Source organism: Kryptolebias marmoratus, linkage group LG4, assembly GCF_001649575.2.
Source record: "Kryptolebias marmoratus isolate JLee-2015 linkage group LG4, ASM164957v2, whole genome shotgun sequence".
NCBI classification, from domain to species: Eukaryota; Metazoa; Chordata; class Actinopteri; order Cyprinodontiformes; family Rivulidae; genus Kryptolebias; species Kryptolebias marmoratus.
In genome coordinates this window covers 16,454,717-16,473,744 of record NC_051433.1, presented here as the reverse complement: position 1 = coordinate 16,473,744, position 19,028 = coordinate 16,454,717, and the positions used below count along the sequence as shown (strand labels likewise).

The 19,028-nt window shown below is 41.0% G+C and overlaps 2 protein-coding genes across 6 annotated transcripts; one reads left to right on the top strand and one right to left on the bottom strand.

Moving 5' to 3' along the window:
• Positions 1-445: 445 nt before the first annotated feature.
• Positions 446-13,929, bottom strand: arfgap1 (ADP-ribosylation factor GTPase activating protein 1). Of its 5 annotated transcripts, none has more exons than XM_017415799.3 (13): positions 13,740-13,929; positions 10,424-10,494; positions 9,861-9,970; positions 9,430-9,601; positions 9,090-9,190; positions 8,930-9,016; positions 8,728-8,842; positions 8,587-8,643; positions 8,438-8,470; positions 7,227-7,283; positions 4,673-4,732; positions 4,155-4,210; positions 446-4,054 (listed from the first exon to the last, which is right to left on the bottom strand). In XM_017415799.3, exons 2-13 carry the CDS (start codon positions 10,481-10,483, stop codon positions 3,712-3,714), a joined length of 1,251 nt encoding a protein of 416 aa, XP_017271288.1. In that variant the 5' UTR covers positions 10,484-10,494; positions 13,740-13,929; the 3' UTR covers positions 446-3,711. The 5 variants fall into 5 exon arrangements, with proteins under 5 accessions (XP_017271288.1, XP_037831230.1, XP_017271293.1 ...); XM_037975302.1 differs by having other exon boundaries at positions 4,155-4,204; XM_017415804.3 differs by lacking the exons at positions 4,673-4,732; positions 7,227-7,283 and adding an exon at positions 8,302-8,331 and having other exon boundaries at positions 4,155-4,204.
• A 698-nt stretch (positions 13,930-14,627) lies between these two features.
• rh50 (Rh50-like protein) lies at positions 14,628-17,770 on the top strand. Its single transcript, XM_017415795.3, has one exon. The coding sequence runs from the start codon at positions 15,941-15,943 to the stop codon at positions 17,381-17,383; it is 1,443 nt and encodes a 480-aa protein (XP_017271284.1). The 5' UTR covers positions 14,628-15,940; the 3' UTR covers positions 17,384-17,770.
• The last annotated feature ends 1,258 nt before the right edge of the window (positions 17,771-19,028 follow it).

The following is a 19,028-nucleotide window of genomic DNA, read 5'->3' as shown; positions in this document are numbered from 1 at the left end:
TTAATTAGCATTCATATTCATGCATTGTTTTTTCTTTTAACTTGAATTCATCTAACATAATGCAACAGGCTCTTTTGGAGTGTATTATTATTGTGTGTGGTCTTAAATAACTTAAATAGGATAATAATAATAATCTTTTAACTAAAAAGTAAGATGAGCAGATCCATAGCTAAAAGTTTAAATCGGCAAAACAAAAACTGAAGAGCTAAAATCAACTAAAACTTTAAATCACCATTAATGTGAACGAAACAAAAAAGTTAAACTTTGTAAAAAACTATAAATGTTACAGAAACCCAAAGTTGTCGCATCCATCTCCTGAATGAGCTGAATGTTTGTTTTGTGCTGCATTTAAAAAAAGAAAAAAAAAAAACAATCGCTGATCCTGGTGCCACCTCACACGATCGACTGAAACTGTAACACAATGATTACATTCACACCTTACACGGTCATTCACATTACAGTTTTATTTTCCACAGAACCCGTGTGTACAGCCTCAGAGTGATCACAGGCCCGTCTCAGAGGAGCGCCGCTGGTAAAACAAGCAGAACAAACTGCGCCCTAAAGAGGCGCAGAGGAAATGCCTCCGTGTTAAAGATCATGCACAACATCCAAAAAAATTAAAAAATAGTATTTGACATATTTAGTTCCACAGACAAACAGATGCACCAGGTCTCAGATGTCGCACAGGCACAGAAACAGAGATCAGTCCCTGCTGGGGGGGGGGGAAGATGGAAATTTAAGAAACACCAGTTTTTATTAGGATGGAAGGGGAGGGAAAAAAAAGGCTTAAATTTACACAAAGACAAATACAACTCACTGACACATTCGTCATCTTGGTTCTGAATCTAAAGCAGCAACAGATTCATTAGGATTTTTAGAAACACTTCAGCTTTTAAAACAAATAAACATGTTCATTTTAAAGTGGTGAGATTTCACGGAACGTCTTGCCTTCATTATTGAACCCTTTGTTTCATGTAATTCCACCAATTAAAAAAAAGAGGAAGGGAAAACCTGTAAAATGTCAGTAATATAGGAGAAGTTGCATGTGTAGCTTTTACCGACACGAACACCTCATGGCATACAAACACACACACACACAGAGTGACATCAGTAAGAACAGATAAATAAGGATATTTAAGGCTTTCAACACTTGACCATACATGAACACAACAGCAGAGTTTTGGCAGGAGAAGTTGTTACAGGAGTGATTTTTTCTTTTTTACAGCACAGCATTGACACTGAAAACACATCAACACTGAAGGCTCAAGTTTGCCACCACTGATGGTGTTTTTTTTTTTTTTCCAGCCCCAAACACACCAAAAGACCCACACGAAAGTCTAACTGGAGGAAATTAAGTCCACATGAAAACGCTGAGAAATTAAGAGGCTGTTTAAGGAAAAATAAATGAGTTTTCTGCTGACAAAACCAGAAAATTTCTTAGAGATAGGATGTGGCGCATGGAATAAAATCACTAAAACGGGAGCGTGGAGCTGTTTTTAGCAACTTGAAAGCCTAATGAGAACTGTAAAAAACTTTAACAACTCTGCAGCGTCGGCGTTGGCCTGATGAACCGCTCCTCCAGCCGCGCTGCTCGATAACAGCCTCCATTACCTCCAAGGGTGCAAGAATCAGATGAAAATCAACCATAGTACACTTGTTTTTATACACATATAACTTAAAGGAATAATTTAGAGGCACCAAAGCCAAACCTGATTGGTTCAATCAGAATTACTTCAATCTGGTCGCAACATTCACGACGAATTAGCAAACGATGCTAAGAAACTTGTACGAAAACACTTGAAACAGAATAGCAGGGAGTAGGATGTCCTCCAGTTCACTAAAGGCAAAGATAATAAGTAGCCATGTCATATTCCTAACATTCCTGCAAGCTGTGATGAGCAGAGAGAGAGCAGCTGCCCTTTAAACTGAGGGATGCTTTAGGTTAATCTAATTAACTCGCGACAACTGTAAGAGAGCGGCGACCCTCGTTACTGATCGCCCCACGGTTCAGATGTGAAGATGTGGCCGCGGCGATATCCCTGCGGGTCACACGGAGCGGCTTCAGAGGAGATCTGATTTTCAGCCGAGGCCCAAACCTTCCAGATTGGCCTTTACAGCCGCGCAGAGGACAACTCCCCACCGAGTGACAGAAACACGGCCTTCATTCAGAGCAGACAGCGTTTCTGTGCAGACGTCAGCAGTAAACCCATACGTGTTTGTACTCTTCACACACTCAATCATGCGCCGTAAAAAAAAAAACAAGTCTAACCTGAGGTAAACCAGTCTTAAACCACTTCATGTTAAATTATCTGTGCTGAAAACCAGACTGAGCTGAAAGTTGGCTCAGCATCCTTCTTTTTAAAAGAAACTGAGTTTGTCTTTTACGTCCAATAAAAAGAAACGTGTCCTATCTTTACTTTAGAAGATGAGTGACAAAAATGTGTGCTGGTGGTTGAGTTGGTATTAATGACACCCAGTAGTGGCAACCAAAGTGAGCATCTAACTCATTAAAATCCAGGTTACAATGCGATTAAATGTGCATTTACCAGAAACAGACGTCTTCATTTAAGGCAGGAGGAGCAGTTCAGAATCAGATTTGCAATTCGGCTGATTTATTTTTTTTATTGTAACTGCATTTTAATAATTTGGAAAACAGGATTGTTAAGATAAAAGAAATATTAGAATTTGCTCTTTGACCATCTGTAAAGACCCAAATTCAGTCCATGTAAGGATGGGGACGTAGAGAGGAAGACATCCAATTCAGCCGTTCAGAAACTGTTTGGTTTTAAGGAGATCAACTCAACAAAACCGCTTTTTTTAGGAAGGACGTATTAAAGGTTAATCTTGTTAAACATCGACTGTGTTGCTGAAATATTAGTCTGATTTTTTGGTGTAACTGGGCAGCACTGTTTTTGGGACATGGAGGACTGTCATGCCAGCAGCTCTCTGATGATCCTACAACAATATTTCTCAAAAATAAAAACAAACAAATCTATATGAAGACCACAAATTAGATACACACCCACAAAAAGGTTTTACTTAGTCGTAGACAATTTGTTCCAATGACTTTGTCCCTTCGCAGCTTCTCATAACACTGGCTGTAGGTTGGAATGGGTGTTAATCTGTCAAAAAGGCTTTTCATGAATCGATTTTACAAACCGTGCAAAAGACTAAAGGGCCTAATCTGACTGAACACAAAACAGCCTCATCAGCCTTCAGTCATGTTTACAATGATCCGTATTTACAATAGATTTTCTCTTTCGTGCATCGTTAATTTATTTATGCGTTGAATTAAACACCAGTATCACTAAACCATTAAACACAGCATGAACACGGAATGACTCACCTTTACAAGTATTATATTTGGGTAATTCGTAGAGGAAGTTATCTTATCTAAACTCGTTATGTTTGATTCTTTGTGATGAAGGCGATTTGTAACAAAATATAGCTCTGGAAATCAATACAATTTCAGGGTGTTCCATTTAGTGAGCTCAACTCATTTCTGGGTTTCATTGATTGTTTTTTTTTTGTTTGTTTGTTTGTTTTTGAAGTAAATAATAAATTCTATTTAAATGCATAAATAGGAACTAAGCTAATGCAACTCTATTCCAGAAAGTGCTAATGAGATGAACGGAGGAGGAAGAGGAAGAGGGAGGCAGTGAGAAGGCCAGAGGAGGAAAACAAATGAGATTATGTGTGTTTGTGAGGCCACTACCAGCCTGCGTTATCCCAGCTTTCCTCGGCGGGTTTCGAAGGGCTCTTCTTTGTCTTGCCGTCCGCATTCTCCCAGTTGTTGTCCCAGGCTTCCCAGCTCTCCTCTGTGCTGTGTTTGTTGTTGGACGCCGCTCCTTCAGAACCCCAATTGTCCCAGCTGTCAGAGCTCTTCTTCGCCGAATTATCTGCCATGGTCCAGCTGTCACTGCTGGGAGATTTCTTCTCCTTTAAGGAGCTGCTGCTGCCAAACGTTTCCCAGAAGTCCCTCGACATGGGCTGGCTGGAGCTGCCCTGGTACCCCTCGGTGGCATCCATGTTCTGGTAGCTTTCTCCACCAGATCTGAAAACAAAAAAACCAACAAGTTACACCAAAATTATACAATATTTTAGACATGCATGTCAGAGTTTAGCTTATTTTGAATGAAGTTGTTGTTAGTTACCCATCTTGTGGTTTCCCAGATATCAGATTGGTCAGTTTTACACCTGCTCCCTGCATCTAAAAGACAAAAAAAAAAACATGTATTTAAAATCTTAAAACAACACCACAAAAAATATATAGAAAACTGAATCAAAAGCTAGTTTTTGATTGATATATGTTTATCATAAAGCTCAATACTAAGAACAACAAATACAAAGTCAGCCAATTCAGTTTTAACAAAACAACAGGCTGCAACGATAACATTTCTAAATGTGATTATTATTACATCACAACAGATTTCAATAATGTACTCACCACCAAAACAACGGCAGCAAGAAAAACAAAAGACCACATTTTATTAGCATCATTCAATCTTTTATGAACGCTACAAAACCAGTCTCCTGAGGGGGTTACAAACAGTGAAAGGACTTCCTCTGCCGTCCCGGTAAAACTAGATCAGTGTTCAGTCAGAGCTGCTTCCTGTCGCTCAGGAGGCTGGTTTTGCTTCGGTACGGCGCGGCAGCCGTCTGCCCATCCTACCTTGTTTGCCAGCCCAGTGATGCCGACCGCCATTTCATCTAGCAATTTGCCGTCTTTGACCTGGACAAGCCAAATTATTGTTAAAAACTTTTCAAAGAAAAACACAAACTTCTGTTCAAAATTGGTTTAGTGAAGTAAATCAGGCTGTGAGCCGTGTTTCTGAAGATGAGAAAGTGTGATCGTGTTCTGTTAAAAGCGCTGTTAATTCACAACACACACGGTGAGACGGCAGGAAGGCAGTTTTGCAGAGAGAAGCACAAATACTGCAGATACCTTTAATTCCTAATGCCAGCTGTACATCAGAAGACAAAATCTGTGTGTTTTAATATCTCAGTCACTGTCTTCTTCATAAAGGGACAACATATAACCAATTAGATTGTCTCTTTTTGTAATAAATTAATTTTTTTTTGTTTAAATCACTTCTAAGACAAGTCCCTTGTATTCGGATTTATGAAGAACATGTTTTTCTATCATCTGACTGGATTAAAAGATGAATCCAGCAGCTGCTCACTTGACAAAAGTTGTTAAGCAGAAACATTTATGTGGAAAACACTTACCAGAAACTCAAATTAATGGTGACATTTATTCAGCTCAAAAGAGAATCCAAAATAAGAAAGCCTTTGTAGCAGCAGAAGTTTAAATACAGACAGTCTGTAAAGACGGAGTACACAGGTCAGCCATTTTGACCACCCAACTCATACAGAGTCCCAGCTGACAAATCAGGGACGTGGATTTCAGTAACATATATGATGTGGTGTTAACGTGTGAATATCAGGATGCAGTTCTACTGCCATCGTTTCTTCGTAACATGAACAGAGTGGTCATTATGTTATGGCTGATCGGTGCTCGTTTTCAAATGGAGCTGCTGTTTGGGTTTTCTTCTGTTCGCAGATTTCGGTAAGACGGTCTCACCAACTGCAGAGACTCCATTTTATTTTTGTATGATCAATAAAGTTCGACTCGGGTTCCAGTTCTTATAAAAGATGTCAGATTTAGCTGCTTGGCCGGCTAGTTTTAACAACATTATTCTTTCAGAAAAATGCTAGATTTGATTGTGGTCGTTTTGGAAGGCGCACATTTAAGAATGTAGCATTTTAATTTGAAAGGAAACACTAAATAAGCTCTTCAGGTTTCAAATTGAACATAAGCTGAGGCAGACATGGACGTCCAAAATCATGGATGAACTGTGAGGCTCAGAGGGCAAAGCTCCTGTTGTGAGTCTGTCGGTTGAGTAAAGACTCAGACCTTCAGTCGCTCCTCGTCTTCGATCCCTGCTGTGGTGTTCATGGACAGGATCCCAAGGTGCAGCTGTGGAGAGGAGGGTGTCTGGTTTGGAAAACCTTAGAGTTCGGTTGTCACCTTCAAGCCATGATCTTCGCAGCCGAGTGCGAGGCGGCAGGGATGAGAGTCGGCTCCTCGTAGTCTGAGGCCGTGGTGCTCGACGGGGAAAAGGTGGAATGTCCCCTTGGGGTTGGGTGTAGTGATGGTGAAACTGAAGCCTCGTGAAACAATGAACCACTTTGTCACAATCGCTTCGTGAATGACACACCGCTTCGACGCACTTCACACAGTCAGAAGAGTGACATCTGCTGGCTGTACGCCCAGAACTGCATCTGAGTGGAAAACCTGACAAAAGCTCATTACTGCTTGTCATATAAAGCTTTGTATTCATATTTAATAAGTACTGTGAATACAGTAGATAAAGCTACATAAAAGCTTGTGGAATGGGGACAGTGCTTGTGGTACTCAGGCCCCTTTTAAAGCCTCGACCGAAGCTCCCAGCCCTTTCAAAATTACTGCGAAAAGGTGTCGAGCAGTATATGTTGACCATAACATCATGGGAGTCTTGTTCACGAGTGACGGTAGGATGGAGTGGGAGCTGGATGGGGGCCTCGACTCCGGTAACGAGGGCTTTGCTCTAGTTTGTCGCGGTGAAAGGTGCTGATTGAAAAGGCAAAGCTCTCGATTTACTGGTCTGTCTACAATCCAACTCTCACCTACGAGACCTGGATTGTGACCAGCAGAATGAGGCCGTGGATACAAGCGGCTGAAATGGGCTTCCTCTGTCGGGTGGCTGGGCACAAAGATAAGGTGAGGAGCTCGGAGTAGAGCAGCTGCTCCTCCGCAGTGAAATGAGTCAGCTGATTACGCCTGCCTCGTCCCACTGGAAGGGAGACCCCAGGGCAGACCCAGAACTCACCGGAGGAATTATATATCCTCTCTGGCCTGGGAACAGCTTTGGGATCCCCCAGGAGGAGCTGGAGAGAGATGTGTCTGGGTTTCCTTGCTGGACCTGTTGCCTCTTTGACCCGACCTCAGATAAGCAGCTAAAATGGATGGAAGACTGACGGTGTGTGAGCCTTTTACATTCCCTGAAATAAAGCCCGTTCAAACCACAGACTGTGCCTTGTAATGTAAGCTGGCATGGAGGAAATCAGCTAGCACAGACGAGCAGCAGAGAAAAATAGCACATTCACATCTGAAGCTGTTTGTCTTTTAGTCTAAAGCACCGCACCCCACCACCAAGGTCAGCGACTTCAAACATCAATGTTACCTTTTCCTGGGTGGGTTTGATAACACTCTCATTTATTGTCTGTCCTAACTCTGTGGCCTAGTTGGAAGTCAGAGAGGAGAGTTCACTTGAATAAAACAGAACGTCAACATTCACATCAGTTCTGATCACAGTGACAACAGAGGAGCTCTAGAGGGTGTAATGGTCCCAAAAACAAACAAAAAAATCAATTATGCTGCAGATTTCTCTTTAATGTGTTGGCAGTGCTGTCAATAATTAATGACTTGTGGCAGATTATTACGGTACATTTAGAATTAAATATATTCTGAAGAGAAAAAAAGGCTTAACAGTAAAATATATATTGGTAGACTTAGAAAGTAAAGGGAAAGGGGAAAAACAATCTTTATTGTTAGGAACCACAATGGTTAATGAGAAAAACCTCATGACAAAACAGTGCCATTTTTTCTAATTTCTGTCTCCTAAAATAGTAACTTCTCAATCAACTTCTCCCTATATGGTATCAGATCAAATTTGTTGTTTTTTTTGGAAATATCTTAGTAACTTTTTTGTATAATTTACCACTAATATTTAAGAAAATACTAATTTATTTCCCAATAAGTTTAGAACTACCTAAACGTTAAAAAGTCAGATTTCTTTTGTCTACATTACTCCTCATACAACACTGCTGATTAGTGTCAAAACTCAGGAAACTAAACTGAAAGGATTTGACATTTTATTACAGCTTTTCAGCTCAATTAAAACTAAAAGAGGGGAACAAGTCATGCATGAATGGATAAGCCATTACATATGGAAATCAGGGACAGGAAGTATCGTAGGATACGTCTTATGTCACAACACAGTTTCCCAGCTGCCTTAAAAGAATAATAATTCATCAACTTAAAACATCGGCACCAAGACGAGCAATACTTGGTTGAAACAAGCAGAAGCGAGTGGATGTAACATTCAGCAACATGCTGTAAAATGGTTTGAATATATAGCTTTAAAAGTAAAACATGACAAGCTAACAAAAATGTAAAAAAAAAATAATGGATGCAATAAAAATATAAATAATGTGGAGGGGGGAAAAAAGGGACCATGCATCTATAAATGGCTTTACCGGTTCTGGTGGGGCTTTATAGCCCCTTAACTATGTCCAGAGAGGGCAGAAAGATATTAGTAGCAGCAACATTATCACAATTTCAAAGGTTGCTCTGTGTAATAAGATACATTTACAAATTAAACCACACTCTTACCTTCAATGTTGCTTGGTTTGCCAGTTTTGCTGTCTGCAGGAGGGGGGGAAAGAATTAAATATATGTGTTAACGTGTTTAAAGAGGTGCTATATTTAACCTGAGACTGAATAAATTAGCTCTTCATTTGTTTTTGTTTATATGCACTCACATTATCTTTGGCAATTGACGCAAATTTGCTGGCTCCAACAGTGAAATTGCTCCATCCCTAGGTAAACACACACACAAAAACCCAATAAATACACATTAAACATGAGGGGATACATATGCGACAACCTGCATCATGACTCACTGAATAGATCGAAGACATGGCATTGTTCAGGAAGTCTTCTTCTTTCTTCTCCGGCGTCACGGTGTTGCCAAAACCAACGTAACGATTCTCCTGGTTTCCACTGTAACCTCCTCCACTGAAGGAGTATTTTTATAGATTAGCTTCGACATCAACAATAATCACTTAATCTGCAGAGAACAAAACCCTTTGAAAGTAAACGAACCTCTGGTAAGAGTTAACATCGTCGGCCAACCAGTCCTCAAAAGCTTTGTCACTAGAACTCGCAGAGTTCTGTCCAGGTCCTCCGGAGCTGAAGGGAAGAGAGTTTAAACTCAGGCCTGTCGTGGCTCCGCTGCTTTGTTCAGATCATCCATTTTACTTACCGATGAGAGGTTGAAAGGCTGGTCTTGGGCTGAGGAGGTGTCCAGTTTTTGGCAGGCGACGTCTCAATGGACCACTCCTTCCCCTCGGCTAAAGTTGCGACCTGTTTTATCAAATGAGGAGTTAATCCTTCAGAGTATTTATCTGTTTAGCTTTAACGCATTAAATCAAGTTCTTCTTTTGATCCATTTTAAACTTAATTGATGAATCTACCTGTTTATAACTAACAATTCATGAGCATATAGTAACTCAAACAGACTCAGAGCTGCTGAGGAGCTTTAGTCTAGTTGTGGCGTGTCTGAGGCGTTTGTTAAATCTTCTAATCCTTAAACTCGGCCTCACCTTGTCCCTGAAGAGCGCAGCCGCCCGGCTGTTGTATTTCTCCTGCAGAGTCCAGTTGGGGTCGTAGTCATCTTGAAGTTCGAGGAACAGGCGAAATTTCCCGTTTCCTCCTGCTTTCATTTTCTCCAGCTCAATGTCTTTCCACTTGTCCATGGTGACGGAGCGCACAAAACTGAAGGGGGGAGAGGAGAAAAACGCTTTCTAAGCCACTCAACAGCTACCAAACAAACTTCTTATGCCACCGGAAAATATTTCTCAGCTTATTTATGTGGCTTACAAACTCATACTTCAGATGTTTATGCTATAAAGCATGTTTGATTGAAACTTAAACAATAGCGATTCGCAGTTTGAGCCAGTAACGGTGCCATTCAACACGCTTCAACAACCGCAGAATAAACGGACACGTTTCAGATCCTCTGAATCCCTCCTACCTGAGGTGCACCCCCAAGCCCCGGTGTTTCCCAGAGCACTCGAGGCAAATCCAGATGCCATACGTCACGCTGACCCACTGAGGGTTGAAGGCCCCGCACTCAAAACACAGCTGAAAAGAGAAGAGACCGAAGACGATTAGGATTGTTCAGCAGGTAGAGATAAACTGTTTTAAAATGTTCTTCTTGACCTTGGACACCAAAACACAACGCTAATTAAAACATGTCATTCATAAGTGAACAGATTATTCTTATAAAGCATCTAAACTTTATTTAAAACTTCTTGTTTTTTCTAATTTAAGAGATTAAAGACATTTTCTTAACATCAAGTCTGACTGCGGAAATCCTGCTGCAGCTGCCAAAAATACAAGCCAAACAAACATCCACTGAGAGAAAATAAAATCTTATTTAAAACGACTTTTTTATTCATCTGAACGATGATGAAAGGCTAAGACTTGGTGGCGGCTCATCAGGCGCTCCTTTCGCTGTGAACTGCGTTCTGGTTTGAGTTTGTCCGACTCGGAGGTGAAATTAGGAGTGACGATGAAGCGACTCTGACGACTCACGTTATTCTCGTCTTGGGTCCTCACTTCCTTCAGAACTCTTCTGGTCCTCGGACTTGCCATGATGACCCGTGCTGAAAGAGACAAGAGGCGGATCATCTTCGAGCGCAAAGATTAGCATCAGAAGCAAACTGTTTGTTTTGCACACACGTGTCAAAGTCGAGGCCCGCGGGCCAGATCTGGCCCTTGGCAGCATTTCATTTTTAATAAATCTTTCCCTCCAGTCTGTGACAGATCGAGTCTTTATCACTTTACTTAAAAAACTGAGGCTGTTTAGTGAAGTCTTCCAGTCACCGTTACTCTGAAGCCAAGAAAATGAAGTTTTAATTTCTCACTAATCTTTGATTTTGTCATGGAAAGGACAAAGAACATGAAACGGGACCAGGACGTGCGTTAATGTGTATCAGAGTAACGAGTCTGCTTTAATGTATGCTGTTTTTTTGTATTTTCTTTTTGTTTCAAAGTTAAATGCCTGTAGCTGTATGATCAGATTTTTGTTGACGGCTTTTTTATTGTTATAATGGACAAAAAGTCACAAGAAGGCATTAGAAATGACTGCTAATGATGTGTTTTTTAAATTCATTTTATTCATCTTTGTTCATTAAAGTCTGTTTGTTCTAAATTCTGTATAATATGAAACTGGGAAAAGGTAATTGATATTTCTATATGTATGATTTGATGTATTACATCATAATTTATGTATGATTTTAATAAATATTGATGGAGATTGGCCCTCAGGTAGGACCAAGTTTTTAATTTTGCCCCCGTTGTGTTTCTGAGTTTGACACCTTCCCAGATCAGCTAATAACTTTAACAGAATAAAACACAGTCAGTGATAATTTTAGACGCTTATAAATCACATGGCGGTGGTCAAAAAATAACCACGCCACCGAAGTCTGGATAACAATGAGATAAACTGTGATTCTGAAGGCGCAGATTAAAGAGCTGGACGTGCTCCACAGACAGAAGGCTTGTGTTTGTTTCTCGCCTGGAAAGAGAATGAGATCAACCCTGCAGCTGCAAGAAGTAACAAAAATAAAACTGCAGTAAATCCTAAAAGGGAAGTCGGCTAAATAAAACATCCTTCATCAGACAGCTCCTCTGAGGGGACAAATCACTGAATTATAGATCGTCTATATCGTTTATTTTTCTTATTTAAACAATATTTTAACTAATTCAGTTAACGAGATCCACCCCTTAAAGTCTCAGAGTGTTACAAATGTTTATTACAAATCTATAAGCTTTGTAGTTTCTTTTCCAAAATTTATTTTGTACTGGAGAGGAAAATTGCTTTTGCTAAGGATGCAGTGAGTGCCTCGTTTATCACGGGGGTATGGTGCAGAGTCTGGAGACATAAAACTTGCATAGGGTGACTGAGGAAGTATCCAGGAAGTAGTTAGTTGTACCAGCTGCAGACTTGGGTGTGGGAGGCATCTGTCAAACTGTCAGGAAAGCTCTGGCTTTACTGTCACTGATGAGGAGGAGGAGGACGATGGCAGCGAGGAAGGCAGCAGCCAAGCGGGTGTATTATGTTTGGAACATCCTCGGGGTAAAACAGGACCCGTATAGGTTTAGGCTCTTCCTAGAGCTACTACTAAATAGTGGCTACTTCCAGGTCTATTTTAGGCTGAATATGGAGCAATTATCAGCCTGTTGGGGCTCATAAAAAATGAAAACTGGCCTCAGGCAGCCAACCTCTCGTTCAAAACCCTGAAGTGATAGTCTTGTATTAGTCGACTGAATTCCATGTGGTTTTTAAATGTCAATGTGTTGCTGAACGCTGCCCTCAAATCAAACTCGTTTTAACTTCAGCTTGGTGCAAGTAGACCGATAGTAAAAACTCAAACTGTGTTGGATTTGTCTTTAAAAGATCTATCTAATGGTATCAAATATGTCATGTTTGATGAAGTTATAAAAATCGGGTACTTGCTAATAACTTATGCAAAAGTCAGTAAAACTAGAAGACAAATCAAGAGTGGAGGCACCACTCAGTGTGTGGGTTCTCAATCAGAGCTGCCATTCATTCCTGCTGCCAGTTTTTAATATGAGGATGGATAAACTGTGGTATCCAAGTTCTCATTACATTAGTCCAACAGTCATCTTTTACACAACCCATAAGAATATTCTCTCTCCATCTGAACTGTTTCCTCCAAAGCTGCAGCTTCCACTCTTCACAGATGCCTTCAAAGTTAAAAAAGGTAAAGTCTACGTGTTGAGACATGTCGGCCCCTGGAAACAGGCTCTGCAATATGGTAAACCATCTAAACAGCTTGGCTTTTTCTTTCTGTGATGAAATCCCAGTCTTTTTGTCCTGTCAGGTTTCTAACAGAGTACAATGGACCTAAAGTACGCGAGTGGAGCACATTTTCTCCTTTTATATGACTGTTTTTACAAAATTAAAGGAGAGGATTTCATTTCACAACATCTCACAACAGCAGTACTCAAAGCTGCGCTCATTTCTTTTCAAAAAGCTGCACAAATTGGGATTTTGTAGATATGACAGTGAAAGAAGTGACGGAATCACGTTTTATGTTTATGGATTATTTTTTGTTTTTATATACCAGAAATACTAATGAGGTAATGGATAAATTTTAGTTTATACTGAACTATTTTCATAAACACAAAGAAGCTGCAGTGTTGGCGTTATAGAAACACTTCCTGAAGCACATTTTGTAGCATTTTAGTTTTGAATATCTCTATTTTTGATATAGCAAATACTTCACAGCTAATTTAATGAAGCACAAAGCTCTGTGAAAACATAACCAGATGCTTTAAGAACCACACAAAGATGTCAAATCCAGTTTTCATAGTTTCCAGGGTTCAAGCACAAGCTGCTAAAAATAAACCGACAAACTATGCATTTAGGACCCAGATTTTGAAAATAAGAATTGATGGGTTTAGATCTGACTGACAAAGATCTGAGAAAGAAGTCAGAAAATATAAGAAAACAAACATCTGTCATTAATTTAGCCTTTCAGAAAACCCAACTAATCCAGTGTAAGCTACAACATAAATATATTAATATATTAGTATAGTTCTTCTATGAAAAAGTAAAAAATGTCACTAAGGTTTTCTGCTCACCCCCAGTTTGTAGTCGTGTCAGGCTTTTTTTTTTTTGAGATCTTAATTTTTTTACACAGATTAAGATGTAAATTTAACACATGAGGATAAAAAACAAGCTTGCATCGTGCCTCACTTTGGGTCATAAAAAGCAGATTTCCAATATTTGCCATCAGGACGGAGAATGAATTAAAGCGACTGAACGACTGAACTGATTGATTCGTGGAGCTAACGCTAGCTAAGCTAACCTCCCGCCTACCTGATACCGACGAGCAACAACAGGGACGCTGGTTTCAAACTCCGCCGACGAACTCCACCAACTCTCTCCGTCGGAACCACAGAGGTCGGGCTGCCGCAGACCGGGTCAGACACGCAGAAGACGGTTTCAAAGATCGCCGATGTTAAAAGCCGGTAGCCATGTTCCTGTTTGCATACGTTGGCAGAGCAATGCATCATGGGACGGCTCTTCTTCTTTGAAGTTTGATGTGCGGCTTTAGAGGCAATGCCGCCACCTGCTAGACAAAACCTGTCACTACAACAGCAACAGCTAATCTCTGATTCTGCTGAATTTAAGGCAAGTTTTTCAGCTGCTTAAATAAGTCTGTGCATTTTCTTACTTTTGATAATGATTACAAAAACAGCTGCTTAAAATCAGTGCATTACTTCTGTTTTCATGATTTTATCTCAGGTATTAGGCTTTCATATCACTAGATTAATATAGATCCCTTAGTTTTAGACACTATTTTTGCATTTAAAATACAGAGGTATACATTCAAATTTACTTATAAATTTTAGATTTACATTTCCTGTTTTGATCTTCCAGTTCTACCAGTTCTACCAAGTCTACCAAGTCCTAGGTCAGGTGATCTTATTGCAAGTGAATGCTTATTTTCCGTACTATTTCTTCACTGTACAGTCGATCCCTTTGCTGCTGTAACAGTACAAATATACTAGCTGAGGGACAAATAAATGATTATTCTGATACCTGAATTTCTACTTTGCACAGATCATCCAGAACTTTATGACATTTGCTGCCAAAACTAGCTCTCACCCACTGAGACATGGACGCTGCCTCTGAAGTTTTATTGAACAAACATATTTTGACACCTTTCAATCAAACATAAGATGACATTTTTCAGTGGTTTGAGCTGCAGTAACTCTTCTGTAGGGCTGGACAGCCTCAACTCTTCATATTTACTATTAAAACCCAGTTTCCGTGTCTCCGACTTGATCGTTTTTTTCTTTCTTGAGCAGTTTATGAATATCAGTGAATTCAGATTAAGAACATACAAGAGCTGCAGCTGATGATGACCTTGCCATCAGGCCATCACAATTCGGCTTCTGTCAGTCTCTCTGACCCCTGCACTGAATCACATTCAACACATCAGTTTTGAGGACAAAAGCATTCATGAGCTTGTATGTCCCTGAATGTGACACTGAATCTTTTCCACTTCACATGCAGTGTTCCCTTCAACTTCAGGTCCTTGTCGATGTCATCAGTCAAACAGAAAGACCTGCAGTCATGCTATGAGGTTTTTAAATAATGCTCCTTGGGAAGAGCTGAATGAAGAGAGTCCATTAAATATTGATATAACAGAGAATAAGAACAGAATAGAATAGAATGAAGTAACCTGATTGGGTCATTTCCTGGGTCGCTTATCTCACTTCTTTTCCCCCTTTGTGTCTGAAAGATTGCGAACAAATTACCTTTCCTTCCCGTGCTTTTCCTTGTGAGTGTGACTGCAACCCTCAAGAATAATGTTCCAAGTTTCACCTAAAACTTACTAAGTTACAGAGCAAACATCAACTCCTGTTTTGCCATCTTTCACATGGAGGCTAAACTCTCAGTGGCTAGAACAAAACACAACATAAGAGCCAGTATGTTGGACGTGTCTTTAGAAAACTGGTATTTTTGCAGAATCATTTAATTGTGTCAAATGTAGTGTGTCCGAAAATTAAAGGCCTAGCATCCCTTAGAGGATTGCAAATTACCTGCAACCTCCTAGAGTTTTAGACTATCAGCCGTCTTGGTCAAAGCTTGAAAACTTGTTCAGTATCTTGAGATGCCATGCTCCGAGTACATGTTGTTAATGGCTTTCCGCTGCTACTACTTCAAATTTAGGGGGATAAATTAATACAAAAACTAAAAGTCAGACTATTTTAAAGTTGCTTTTGAAAAAATACTTGTTCTTTTTTTGTTTCTTTTCTTTAAATCAAAGTGTTGTCAGAGATTTAAATGGAGCTGTGAAGAAAAACAGCAGGACAGATAAGGTTATCGTGGAGAATCTGGGGGATTAAAGTGCATCCCCGCCTCATGTGCTGACCTGTTGAATAACTTTGTCCTCTTTCTAGACCAGGAGGATGTGCTATTAGCCGCTCTTATCTCATTGACATAAATGTTTGAAAGGACTGCTGCGGCGGCCGAGGGAGCCTGTGTCCCATCTTCACTCGACCGTCAACATGAACTCCACGACGAGCTTGAAGGTGCGGCTGCCGGCGTTGGTGTTAGTGTTAGAGGTGGTGATGTTGACGCTCTATGCCGTCTTTGTCACCTACGACGATGATGCCAACGCGAAGCTGCAGAACAACAGGACCGACTCGATGCAGAACTCCCTGTATCGCGACTACCCCTACTTCGCTGACGTGCAGGTGATGATCTTCATCGGCTTTGGTTGCCTGCTGGCCTTCTTCCGCTTCTACGGCTTCAGCGGGATGGTCTTCAACTTCCTCACGGCCACGTTCGCGATCCAGTGGGCCGTCCTGATCCAGGGGTTCTTCCAGTTTTACCACGGTGGCAAAATTCACCTGGGGGTGATCAACCTGCTGAACGCGGAGTTCGCCTGCGCTGTGGTGCTCATCTCATTCGGCGCCGTGCTTGGAAAGACCGGCCCTGTTCAGCTCCTGGTCATGGCTCTGCTGGAGATCCCCGTCTTTTCGCTGACAGAGTGGGCTGTGCTGAAATACATCAGGATCAACGACGCAGGAGGCACCATCCTCATCCACCTGTTTGCCTGTTACTTTGGCCTCGGGGTGACGTTTGTGCTCTACCGCCCAAGTCTGAACAATGGCCACCCGAAGGAGACCACAAGTTACCACTCTGACATCTTGTCCGTGATGGGAACCCTTTTCCTTTGGGTGTTCTGGCCTTCGTTCAACTCGGCCCTGACTTTTAAAGGGGACGACCAGCACAGAGCGATCCTCCACACCTTCATCGGCCTGAGCTCATCGACCATCACCGCCTTTGCGCTCTCCGCAATGTTCAACAAAAGAGGCAAGCTCACAATGGCGGACGTTCAGAATGTGACGCTGGCAGGTGGTGTGACCGTAGGGGCCTCCGTGGACATGATGATATCCCCTGTGGCCGCGTACGCCCTGGGCGTCATGGGCTGCACCGCCTGCTTCTTCGGTTACAAGTACCTCACCCCGTTTCTGGCCCAGCGCATGAGGATCCAGGACCAGTGCGGGATTCACAACCTCCACGGGCTCACGGGCCTCATATCATCCACCGCCGGGATCTGCGCCATCCTCCTGGCCTCCGAGGAGACCTACGGCCCCAGCCTGTACCAGATCTTTTCGCACCGCGCTCCGCCCGAGGGGGACCCCAAGCTTCTGGAGCTGCGGGAGCAGATCCCCGGTTTGAAGCCGGGCCTGGGCCGCAGTGCGCAGGAACAGGCCCTCTACCAGGTGGGGGCTGTTTTCGCCACCATCGCAGCATCCGCGGTCGGCGGGATGCTCACCGGGCTGGTGATGAAGCTGCCGTTCATGGCGTCGCCGTCTGACGAGGACTGCTTTGACGACGAGCTCTTCTTTGACACGCCCTCTGACTTTGACAGTGTGGAGGCGCTCAAGAACTTCATGAGCTTAGAAGAGAAAGAAAAAAGTTCTGTAAACACTAAAGTCTGACATTTTGAGCCAGTCAGTTTAATGTGAATATCCTTTTTTTTACACTGTTAAATTATTGTTTGAACATGTAATCTTTGCCTTGTTGCAGAGATCAGAGTGAACACGATTCCAGTTTTAAACAATGAAATTTGTTTGGTTTCTTAATCAAATGCTGTTTATTCTGCAACCCAAAGTCAGTAGAGTGTTATTTTCTGTGAGCTTTAGCTCTGGTTTAGTTTAGTCTTACGTTCCGATATGTTTTTGCTTTACACCTGTTCTGGGTTTTAGGCCAGAGAGCTGCTGCAAACACGCCTGTGGCCAGGACACCTCTTTATGTTGGGTTTCTTGGTGCTGACTTTTTGTATTGTGTTTCTTTAAGATTTCCTAACAATAAACTCAAAATATTCACCGCTTGCTCCTTATCTGTCTTCCCTAATTATTATTCCTCAAAACCAAACACAAAGGAGAAAAAAGAGAGGGTTTTTACTCTCCTCACTCATGGTTTAATAGAGTTTTAATTTACCTCCATAGTAGTATATTTTATTATTTACATAGACTTGAATGATTGTTTGCAAGAGCAAACATCAGCAGCTGCAGCCAGCTGTAGCACTTCCTGCATAAATATCAGAATATAGGTTTATAAAAGCACAATAACAGCCATCTAACATGAATGATCTGATATAAAATAATAAAAGCCCACAGCTGTAAATTTATGTCACTTATTTAATAAACACGACTCTTCAGTCACTCCAGAATGTTTATTGCAGCTTTACAGTGTGATCAAAATCAGCTATTTACTGCATTTTATCTGTCGAACCTTGTTTAACTGCTTTTATAAAGCCTGGTGTTAGATATTAACCTTGTTCAAATAAACAAAACGTGGAGTCAGTAAAATCAGTTTATCGTCCGGGGCTATGAGCAAAGGCTAATAAATGGATTTGTCTCGTTTGCTGCCGAGACACTGTGTCCTGTAGTTACAAGGGTTGAGATTAGTGTCTTTTATTAACTGATGGGACCAACAGAGACTCTTATCTAATCGTGTCGAATACAGAAAATCAAAGTGCTGTTTGTTACAAATGTTAATCAAACTCACGGACAGACGACGCTTTGCTGTTCATTATCTTCTTGTTTCAAAGTCAGGTTAATTTAATCTTCTTACTGCAATACTGCAAATCGTTCACTCAAGATGTTCCTACATCATTTCTGTGAACTCTTTAGTTCAGTAAAAACATTTTGAACGGATTTTGTCGCAGTTTCAACAAACTTGTTTTGAAGAAGTGATTTCAGGTCTCAGATGGGGAACATTTAAACATTTTTAAGGAATTTCTTTGAATTTATCACAAATAAAAGCAGCAATGTGTGGACTGGATTATATCTCTCTTGTTTTTTTTTTTGTCATTATCTTTTTAGGGTTCAGTAACACATTTAGTTGGGGACTTTATTTTTATATTTGATTCTGACTCTTTGATAAAATGACTGAACTGTAAGAAAAAATAACTTTATGTCAATTCATCAGAAATAATTCTCATAATAGTAAAAAAGTCCATTTATTGTTGTTGATCTAAAAGTACAGTTGATATTTGAGTTTGATTTCTCAGTAATACAGCAGCTTTACTTCAGCTTAACAAAGTCCACAAACTCAACCTGCTGTACCAAAGATGAAGTT

What these genes read in the sequence shown, in the direction of transcription:
- arfgap1 (XM_017415799.3), bottom strand. Translation starts at nt 10,483, where the DNA reads ATGGCAAGTCCGAGGACCAGAAGAGTTCTGAAGGAAGTGAGGACCCAA. An exon ending in GGCTTGGGGGTGCACCTCAG is followed by an intron (nt 9,602 to 9,860) that starts GTAGGAGGGATT and finishes TCCCCCCTTCAG; the next exon opens with TTTTGTGCGCTCCGTCACCA. An exon ending in AGCCTTTCAACCTCTCATCG is followed by an intron (nt 9,017 to 9,089) that starts GTAAGTAAAATG and finishes TCTTCCCTTCAG; the next exon opens with CTCCGGAGGACCTGGACAGA.
- rh50 (XM_017415795.3), top strand. Translation starts at nt 15,941, where the DNA reads ATGAACTCCACGACGAGCTTGAAGGTGCGGCTGCCGGCGTTGGTGTTA.